Source organism: Pempheris klunzingeri, chromosome 6 (genome assembly GCF_042242105.1).
Source record: "Pempheris klunzingeri isolate RE-2024b chromosome 6, fPemKlu1.hap1, whole genome shotgun sequence".
NCBI lineage: Eukaryota > Metazoa > Chordata > Actinopteri > Acropomatiformes > Pempheridae > Pempheris > Pempheris klunzingeri.
The window spans coordinates 18,756,360-18,767,948 of NC_092017.1; the positions used below are offsets into that span (position 1 = coordinate 18,756,360).

Sequence of the window (11,589 nt, forward strand, 5' to 3'; positions counted from 1 at the left end):
TTTTTATTAAAAGAAAATATGCTTTTGAATGTCTGCTGCTTTTTGTGTGAGTGTATGTGCTTTACCCATAGGCACAGAGCTTTTGTGGGTTTGATTCGCACTGGTGCCAACATCACCTAAAATGTGCACACTTGTTTTGCTATAAGATACCTTGTATAAAAGTCTCCACCAAACGGAGTGCGTTATGTGAATAGAGATGACATTGAAAGGACATTGCAACCGCAGTGGCCATTTGTCCCTTCCACCAAAGTCTCTCTCTATTCCCTAAGCTTCCCTCAGACAAACTGAGGTACAACACTGCCCAGATAAGCACATGAGACCCGTCTTTATCTGCCTGGCAGGGGGACATGGCCTGAGCTAAAATAACCAGCAATGGGGGCCCGGCTATCTTCAAGGCCCTGAGAATAGAACACATCCACGCAAACACGACTAACTATGGGAGGGGGAAAAAATTCACACTGTGCACACATACGCTTGTTTAGCTAATACACCAACCACCTGCTACTGGTAGCTACCTCTGTTGGAACTGATAAGACAGGATACGCCAGCACTGGGATTATATAGTGGTGGAGAGTGGGAGGTGGGTATGTGAATATGAGATGGCTGCATTTACAGTACTTTACTGTTGTCGTTTAGTGGAGGGGGGTGTAAGGGGAGGGAAGGGACTGGCTTTATGACTAATACAGTAATTGATGGAGAAAAGCTTCCTGGGTCATAAATAGGAGCCATTATCTGCTGAATTAGCAAAGTGGGAGACAAAATGACGCATGGCCATTCAGTGAATTGCAGAGAAAGGCATAGATTTGGGAAAAGGGCACTTGTTATCCATCTTGCTACAAATAGGTATATTTCATAGCACACAGACCTTTTGGTACTATTAGAAGTACTACTACAAGCAAACTAATGCCATTTTTGCCTGCCACTCATGTGGCAGTCTGGGAAGAGAGTATTACCAGGGTGAGGATGCAGATGAGAATAACTTCAATTTAAAACTTCTTTTTACTGTTGTACTTGTAAGCACTGTAAGCATATAATTATTCCACATATTTTCATCCGAATCACTGCCACTTTCTCAACAGACACTCTCCCGCCTGTATGAACTAACATATATACTCTTTCCTTTTTGGTATGTTTACCCAGTGGATGACATATGAACAACTGCATGCTGCTGATTTAAAGAAGTTGATTTACTGAAGCTAATCCTGACTGAGATTAAATTACATTTTCATATTAGCCAAACAGCAGACACATGACAGACACACACGGGCACTATTAAGACTGACTGCTTGGGGAGAAAAACACCACTGACAAGAGAGAGGAGCAATCTGGCATCCCAACGTGTTTCATAACTTTTTCTTTACCTACATCTTCGTCATGTTGCATTAAGACTAATTCGAAATTTCTAAACTTTCTATGGTGTTGTCACTGCAGACAAAACCAAGCAGACTGGCGGTGCAGAGAGATGTTGCTGGTGTTGAACTGCAGCCACTCAGACCTCTGAGGTGTACAGATTTACTAGCCTGCAGTACCCACCTAACAGCTATCCAAAAGACTCAGCAGGCCGCCAAGCTGCTAGAGCTGCTTGTCCATCAGTCCTGGACTTGACTTAAAACCCTACCTGGATTTATCACAAACACACACAGATACACACACACACACAAACACACAGGTGTATGGATGGATGTATGGACGGACAGATATATAGACTGATTCAGCCAATGGTGCATTGGAGTCTATACATTAAATAGCACACACACAAACAAACATAGTAACACGTACTTTCTCTCTCACACACACTCAAACACACCCTCCAGGCCTAAACAACCAAACCCCATCAATCAGGACCAATTCTCACAGGCTGAGTAGGCAAGCACCATCACTATGGAAACCAAGCCTTTACTCTAAACCTGTCTTGCATTGGCTTGTCTGGAGGTTTTCACACGCAATCACTCCCAACTAAAGACCAGCAGACTGCTGCAAAAACTTGAACGAGGTGAGAAAAGGTTAAAGAAAAAAGAGGAAAGGAGAGGAAAAACTGGTGGGTGGCCTGTTGCCAATTTTTCAGGGGACAGTTGGACATCAATATAAACTCAAAGGATGACGAGGTGACATTTCCGATCTTCAGCAACAGGACTAACTCTTGTTTCAGTCATTCAGTTGGTAATGCAGCGTCTGGTATGAGAACCTCTATCATACTTTGCTAATTTTGTCACAAAGGAGAATACATTTCCATGAAATAATATCAGCAAAACCTGGAAAAGTGCAGAAGTCCCTAGGAGCTAATATAAGCTAAAAATCTGTATTAGAGAATTGGGGGAGAGGCACTTTCCCTCCCTCTTCATCTGTTGCCAGGGAACTCGTCACCAAACTCATGATAGTGACAACGAAGGAGAAAACTATGTATACTGTGATTGTACTGGTGAGGTGTGAATGCCTGACGGTGTCTAAATGTGTGCTTAAAATAAGCATGCACACTCTGCCAGTCAGGATAAAAAAGAATACTGTCTAAACTAATCACTCAGCTGTAGCCATATTTCACAGGGCATGTTTGGGTCAAGCTCCATTCCTACATAACCCTTACCTTGGCTGTGCAAGCTTAAGGGTTAATGAAACAGTTGCTTTTCCAATTAAAATATAAAGAAGAAAGGCTAATTGGGATTTGCTCTTGGGGCAGCTGGGGTGCCAAGCAGTTGTGGGCGTGATGATTCACAAAGCCAGTTAGTGCTGCCTGGACTGTACAGCCAGTTCCCACATTGGAAAACTGTCCATCGTGTAACCTCAAGAATGACTTGCTTTCAAAAAAATTAATAAAAACACAGAATTATTTTACCTGGTTGAACACAATTAAACTTTTTTAATGTGCTGTAACGAATGACACTACTCTTGATACAAATAGAAAGAAAGGCTTTACTTAAAAGCATCATCGCATCTTTCAAGACTTTTCTCCAAGCTAATGATTTCCACAGCAAAGAAAATAAAATGTTGTCACACCATTAGGAAACGTATTTACTTGTTTTAAGAAAATTGAGATTTGAAGGGTCAGTAAAACAAGCCACGAGTAAAGATGTGATGCTTTTTGTGCACACTCTTTGCCATTGCATCATTCAGTGTGCCGGCTATGTTGACTACACTACAAACAACCTCGCGGGGCTCAGGCTTTGCAGTCCATGAGGGACTTGTGGCAGGATGTGGGAATCCTGTATAAAATAAGTTCTGGAGTGTTAGTACCCAGAGGTGAAAAACTTTACCCGACCGCACTGCTGTCACAGCAAAGCCGCTTTTCTAAAAGGAATGGCACACTTGTAATAAGCACAAATTGGTCCCATTGAAACCATTGTTGAAGGCTAAAGGGGAAAAAAAGCAAAAGACACTAAGTATCCTTCCGCCCACTGGAAATAAATAGGCTATATTCCTTAGAGAGAAAGTGGGAAAATTAAGCTTAAGTGTGTGTCTGATTTCAAAATGGTCAGAGAGCACACAGAGGAGGTGAAATGGGAACAATTTTGTGTCATTTAGAGACTCACTTGAGGAAATTGACACTTGTTGGCTCATTAAATGAAGAGGACACCTCCAATTGCCAAAGGTGTTATTGGTCTGATCAAAACAACGGACGAGCGGGATAACGAAAACGGAGACAAAACTATTTTCTATCTCTCCATTGAAAATGAGATATAAACACAGAAAAACAATCACTGTATCTTTATATTTAAATCCAAGTAAAGCCTCATACCAGAAAAAGTCTCCACCTGTGCGATCTCAGGAACAAGGTTTGAAAAATTACACTGAGGAATATCTTTCTTTGCTGGCATTCAAAAACCTTTCAAGATTCAGACTTGGTCATCAAAGCACTGGAGGCTTTACAATTTGAAAATCATCCTTGAATTCCTTTCTGCTGGAGGAAAAAACAAAACATTGAGGGATAGCGCCTTTCACGCACTTCAATCACTCGCATTGTCCTGTCAAACCGAGCACATATAAGATTGCTCAAACTACCGGAGCATGTTACTGAAAAGAGACTGAGAATGAGAGATGATGGCAAAAGAAAAAGAAAGAGATATTAAGCATCACCCACACTGTGGCTGAAAGCTTGGAGGACAGCCATTTGATCCACTTTTGTGACCACCATTGAAATTAATCCTTAAATGGTTCACCATTGTGAACCATTTAAGGGTTAATTTCAATAAAATCAGTTACATTGATTCTGATACTTCTGCACTAACATTTTCTCTTTCTGAACCAATCTTTTAGTTGAGTCATATGGGCTAAAGCTGCACTATCAATTGGTTATTTATTCTTCAAACACTGTAAATCATTTCAGTGGTGCTTAAGATTTTCTCATCAACACTGTTCAGCCATGTTGTATGGCAAACATTACTGTGACCCCAGCAACCATGTGCACCTGAAGCTCACACACAAAACATGCAGCAAGCAGCAAATGGCAACACTTTTTGGTGTTTGGCTTCTGTGGTGGCAAATTCCCCAAATTGATAGTGGGAGCACACCTTTTTTTTTCCATTTTGACTGGAAAATAGAGTTGAGTCTCTCCAAAGTGAACTTAAGAAGAAAAAAAGATGGTTTCTTGCACCACTAAATCAAGTTGTTTCTTTCTACCATTTGTAGGTGCACAGCTCTGAAAACTCAACCTATAACAACCTTCTGAATGTAGACAGCGCCAACAGGCTACTTGAGGCAGGGATTCATGCCTGCAACACAATGAAAAATTTACTTGTTTTCTTCTTCTTTGAAAGAAAAACAGTATACAGAGTAAAGCATGAAGCCATGCCTGCAACAGCAGGGTGCACACAAAATTGAATTTGACAGAATTAACTTGACAGTGTTAGCTCAAACATAATTTGACTGGAAAAGATAAGGAGTGAGAGCAATAGAAAGACATGAGAGAGAAACAGAGACAGAAGTGTAGAGAACAAGAAGAAGAAAATAATGGGTCCACTAAGGGGCTTCATTTTTTTTTTTTTTTTTTTCAAATTGGCAGCTTCAAAGGAATATAAATAATTGAACACCCTCACCCCATCACTGTGAGTTCTAGCCAATTACTATTAGGAGTACTTTGCCAAGAATGCTACTGGCGTGGACTCTAAAAGACCAAAAGAAAGGAGATGGAAGAAGTGAGGGGGTAAAAGGCCAAAAACAAAAACTGCTGAAAAATAACCTTGTGTTTCTGTCCAAAAACACAAACAAATATTGCAAGACAGAGGCACTTAACTCAAGAAAAGTGAAGTTGCGATACATTGGAAAAAGAATGTTGTAATACAAACTTAAGCTTATGATAACATCAGGCATTAAGGGCAATAATCAGGGAAATTGACAGTATGTATTGTCCTCCATACATAAAATATTACGTCTTGTAGCACCTTTGTCAGCTCCCATGGGGACAACAAAAAAACACGACTGAAAAAAATGTGTCTCCATCCACATGTGGCTTTTAAAACACAATTTGAATATCCAAGGACAACACTAAAGGAAGTTGCATAATGGGAATTATCAATACTGGCAGAGCTGTTTGTTTACGTTTGTTTAAATCATTCTGGTGGACCCCCACAAAAGTGTGTGTGTGGTGGTGGTGTGTGTGTGTGTGTGTGTGTGTGTGTCCACTTTTTTTGTGAGCAAGAAATTGAGAACACCATGGTAACCCTGTCACCCCACAGCTCATAAATCAAAAAACTAATATTAAAAGATAGTATCCAGATATCTAATAACTTCAGCGATTACCTGCACTTTTAATATTCATTGAGAAATTAGGCCTCCCTGACAATGTCAGAGACACAGCCTTTTCATGGTTGAAGTAAAAAAAAAAATGTAACACATCTTAAAGCTGCTTTGTTTGACGCAGTACTGTCTTATACACTGGTTTATATATTTACACCTACAACTTCCAGTGCTGTTTCGTGTTTATTTTTATGCCTTTCCCTTTTTCATCGTGACTAAAAAGCACCCCGGTTTGCAATTTTGCATAGATTCTATAAATAGATGATTTGATATCTAGTTTTAAAACAATTGCTATTTTCCAGCTAATGCCCAATGACAGATACTAACTGTGATAAAAGTTTTGTTAAAAGGATATTTTATTAAAAGGATAGCATATACTTGCCTTATTTTGGACGCAAAAATGTGGATGTACACATATAGTGATAGCTTGCAGGATCAGTCTTTATTTTTACTATTACTGTATGGTCACCACGCAGTGTAATATCATTGGCTATTTAGTTGGTTTGACTAAATTTGTATTGTAAGATTTACCTTGTTCGTGTTGATTGTGTGACTACATTGCATATTTGGATATTTCTTAAATTACTTTTTATTTATGGACTGGAAGACAAGCCTTTGAGCTAAAACAAATGATAAAAGAAAATATATGTATATCACATGCTGACCCAATTACTTTAGTGAATGCATGACACTGCTATTTAGTTTTATAGCTGTGCTACAAGAAATATTATAGATATACTCGTTCAATATGCTATAGTCACCTATGACAAAGCTCAGGTGACACTCAACACATTAGTATAATGTACCCTTTACACACACCCACACCAAACACCAACACACACACACACACACACTTGTGTACACCTGCACACAAATTTTATGCTAACATGCAGACAAATGCAAACACACACACACACACAGGGAGCCAAGCATTATTATGGTTAGGGTGGTTGGATTTATTGAGCCATCTTTCTTTCTCTTTTGATTAAAAATGTCTTCTTCTCACTGTGATTTATGAGTGTAAATTGAAAGGGATGGAGGGCAGAGAGAGAGAGAGAGAGAGAGAGAGGGAGGGAGGGGGAGAGAGAGAGAGAGAGATGTGAGAGGGAGGGATGACATCATGCTTTCAACTGGGTCTCAGCTGAAAGGGTGACATCCACTGCATGCGTGTGTGTTTGAGAGAGAGAGAGAGAGAGAAAGTGTTGATACGAGATGGGGTTTGGTGTTTTTGCCCCCCCACCCCGGTCCTCTGAGTCCACCAGGTGGGAGTGATTATAATTGGACAACTGCACCACTGGGTTGTGTGTGTGTGTGTGTGTGCGGTTGTGCATGTGAGTGTGAAAGACAATCAGAGAGTAAAAAGAATCTAGTCTGTGGGTGTGTGCATATATTTTCAGACATAATGGCGGGGCAATGCTGCGTGGACCCAAAAAGAGATGACAAAGAAGAGAGAGAGTGTGCGGCCAGGAGGGGGTAGGACAAGAAAAAAAAGTGTGAACATGAGCAAGAGACAATAAGACAGAGTGAGAGAGCTTGACAAAAACAGTGATCATACCCACAGGCAGAGCAGACAAAGACTGGCAGATACTGACAGATGGGGAGAGGGCCCCGCTGTTAGTGTATTTTTAAGTGTGTGGTGTGTGTGTGTGTGTGTGTGTGTGTGAGCGAGCGAGCGAGGGAGGGGGGAAAGCTAATCTCCATCAAAGATGAAGCAGACTGCACTGACTGATTTAAACCAGGGTGAGCAAACAGCGGCTGTGAATAAGTTCAAGTGGAGGAGAAAAACTGAACTTTGTAAATGTGCAAAATGTTAAAAGGAGTAGCATCTGCACCTTTTGCTTTACTTTAACTCTGAAAATGAGTATGTGGCCTTGCCATGAGTAAAAACAGAAAAGACACAAGGAAGAGAACAAAAACATCTGTTTGACATCTGTCTGAGTGCAATTTCAGATGTTTTCAGCCAGCTGAGCCGAAAGACACTCGAATTATGCTACCAGACACTCAAACCACAATGCAATCAAGAGTAGACAGCTCTGTTGCAACATGAGAAAAATCAAGTCCTCCTCGTGTTATGCTGAGCCACTTAGAACACACTAACAGAATGACGAACGGAGAGACAGACAGAACAAGGCAAAAAAAAAAAAATGCAATTTATCTTGCAAATTAACTAAGATAGACAGAAAAATCAAGTCGGTCTGAACTTCCTCAAAGTTTTGGTTGTGGCACCTGGACTGAGGAACAGCGTGCTATGTCACATTTGCTGAAATGTAATCAAGCGTTAAAACATAATTTTATTCTCTTTCTGGATGTTAAGACCTTCCTCATTTCATTGTTTTGTCTTAATCTTGCTTTGCAGTTTGTTTACACCTGAATATAGCTGATACCTTCTTGTATTTTGCTCATTTTCTCAAATGTGCTTTTTTTTTAAAAAAAAGATTTTAAAATCAGATAAAAAAACAAAACAAAAACGAGACAATGTCATAGCTGTGCCTTTCTGGAGATAGGTACAATAAAAACACTGAGGCAGATGTGCATACACATCATTTGCATGTCGCAGTGTGGGTATGTACAGTCAGCTCACACACGTGCATGCAAACAAGCATAAACTTGTCACTGACACGCATGTTCACAATGATCTATAGATGTTCACATATTCACCACATAATACATATATAATTCTTTTGCATACTCTTGTGCAGACTTACCCCCCCATCCCCACACACAAACACACACACACAGGATTTACAAACAATGAAACCCAAGGGGGAGCCTCCCCACCTCGACATCACTCTTGTTCTATGTCCCTGCAGAGCCTCCGCTTTGTTTTGTGTCCTTAATGCTACTCTAAGCCCATCTTAACAGGGAAATGGTGCAGAACAAATCCTAAGCAGGAGTTGACAGGGTGGGATAAGAGACTACTGGTATTTCTCTATTACTAACATGGGAAGTTATGGACAACAATTTATACAGACAAGCATCATGTCTAATCAGTAAATATTTCGAGACATCCACGATTTAACAGTGTCTGTTCCGGGCCTCTGATCCGTATCACAGAAAAATCTGATATCTGAAAAGCCGCACGCGTCTACCAACAGCTACATGTCTTTGTGTCCCTTTGCGCAAACTCACTGAGGCCCTTCATGCTCATTCACCTTAAGTAAAACACAAACGCAAATGCAGATATAAGAACGGCACAAATTTTTACGTTTCGACCTGAAATCACGACATTGTAGTGAAGTCCTTTTTTTTTTCTTTAGCTGAGGCAGAGGCAGTCTATAAACAACAGACCTTGTGGAGATGACGACAGCCTTTTGAAAATTAGATAGGAACAATCCAAGATCGAAATACATGCCTATGCATGCTCACCAAACACAAATGGAAAAGAACAGTAGCCAAAAGCAGCTGAAGTATCTCTATGAAAGATTGTAGGAGGAGAAGTTTCATCAAAGCTTTGTGAACTCGTCACCCTCCGCATTTCTGCAATATTCCCTGTCTCCAACCCGTATATCACATATGAATGACAAACCTCTTAGGAGCACTACACCGAAAAGCTGAGAAGCTATCAGTACTAACATGGCTAGTCAGTGTCTTGATACTTACATAAGGCGTGGGAGCCGGTGAGCAGCAGTGATAGCAGCAGAGTGGCGACAGGCAGCAGGAGTGGCAAGGAGAGGCGAGGGGCGCCATTGGTGGCCATCTTGGCTCCAGTAGGGAAAGGGGGGTGGGGAGGGGTGGGGCGGGTCTGATCTTTTGACCTGGCTGGAGAGCCGAGGCCCCGACTGCGCAGGGAAGGTTGGGATCTACACGCAGGATGGCTTGGCACTCTGCAAAAAGGCAGGAAGAAAGACAGGAGAAAAAAGTTAGACATTTTTGCCATGAAGTGTATTTATACAGCAATAATTTGCTGACCTCAGTAATGTTTTTTCAAGGACCCACATCCACAACATTAGTTCGAAACAACCACATCTGGATTTGAAGAACATTTTCTGGAATTAGTACAAAACACCTCATAGAAACAAGGAAAGTTACTTTGCACTTACATATGGTAACACAAAATAATAGTTGGATTCTTGTGACATGTCTACATGGAAGGAAGATGCCTGAATAAAATAGTGACACGCTGCATCAGGCCTACTTTTGAGCACTTGGCAGGATGCTTGTAGCCTGAGCTACTTGCAGTGAAAAGGTGATAGTTCTGGCCAAACAGACTCTGAGGCACTTTTCACAACCACTCATTGCTGCTGACACATGATTGGAAGGAAGGTAACAGTATGCTGGTGACACTACTGGAAGGAAAGAGTCACATACCCCAAACCCTGTAACCTCCCCATCTTACAACCAGTGTCTTCTCACATCCCATAATTAGCATGGGAGTCACTGTTGTCTTTCTTTTTTTTCTTTTCTAATCGCCCCATCTCGTCGTTATTTGCTTATCTCACTGCCTTGTAATTACACAGGCACCCAATGATATTCCAGGGACAGGCCGACTCTTTATTGTAGTCAAATTGCTGTTAATCCCCCAAGCTAAGCAGAGGGACTGGGGACGCCTCCCACCACACACACACACGCTGTTTCCCTCATTGATATGTCTGGTACCGCACAGAGCCACCGCCAAGTGGTTATACATACTCTTTAATTAAGAAGACGTGAATAAAGAGACAATGAAAGAGAGAAGTGAGCGAGATCCATGACATGAATGTAATGAGTTTGTAATTTCTTTTTTTCCTGACTATGCTGTTCAGCTGACACCCTCATTCAGTTCCATCTTACAGCAAGATAAGTGAGCAGGTAAGCTGTAAATATGAATCCTCTCAGAGGGCCTAGACCACAGGATTCAGGTTCGAGCCCTTGTGTCAGCAAGCATCTGCCCTGCTTTAGTGTCCTTGTGTAAGACACTGAACTCTTCCCACCTCCAGGGACACTACTTCTCAGCTGGGCCTACATGAGAGGTGAGGGCGACTCTCTGGAAGTGAGATTAATTACGTGCACACTAGGTGGTTAACAGGAACTGCGCGGACAGTGTGAAGTTTATTGTGGATACCCTTAAGCAACCTTTTTTTCCCCCAGGTGACCTAAAGATGATTTTTGCTCTCGACACAGATTTTAAGTTCTGATCCATGAAACAGCCACTTTCCACTTTTCTGAAAGCTAACGGACTGCAAATCGTTTTTTGAGAGTGTCAGCGGCCGAAATGTGAACTGAATGTACTTCAAAAACAGCATCACTGACTGACAGTTACAATCTCCATCATTTAGACACGATCAGGATCAGAAGCATATAAACTAAGGCAAAGTAACAACTAACTTTAAAGGGATATAGCCAGACTATGCGAAGTCACTCACTTACATAATAATTTATTAGATAATAATACCGTTATTTGGAGTATAATCCTCAATGTGATCAAATCAAAAAAGAAAGAAAAGAAGCATTTAATTATCTTACTCCAAAAAATGAGAGATTATGTCAACTATGCCAAGTTGCTAAATTGCCAGAGGAGTTGAAAGGTTAATACATGGAGCTGTTTAACAAGTAACTGTTGGGCACAAAACTACACTGATTACAGTGTAACTAAGCACCTCAGACAGCAGGCACACACAAATATATGTATATACACACACACACACATATACACAAGTGCCCAACCCTTACAGCTTCTGGACCAGGCTCTTCAACTGGCTGGATGAAACAGATCCGGACACATGAAGCCGCAGCCAAACTTAAACCTCAAACCAAAAATACTTACAGCAAAACATACAACACAATTCACGCATAAGCTGCTGGCCTTCGAACACACAAAACATTTTTTCACATCCATATTTCAAACAGAGAAATGAATGAGGACCTGACACACGTGCACTTCCG

The 11,589-nt window shown here is 41.1% G+C and overlaps 1 protein-coding gene across 1 annotated transcript in view; it reads right to left on the reverse strand.

Annotated features, from left to right (window-relative positions):
• Positions 1–9,424, reverse strand: part of ptprsa (protein tyrosine phosphatase receptor type Sa) — a 128,669-nt gene extending 119,245 nt beyond the window's left edge. The window contains exon 1 of the mRNA XM_070832221.1: positions 9,328–9,424. Coding sequence (XP_070688322.1) covers positions 9,328–9,424 — 97 coding nt within the window. The remainder of the gene's footprint in view (positions 1–9,327) is intronic.
• Between the last annotated feature and the right edge of the window lie 2,165 nt (positions 9,425–11,589).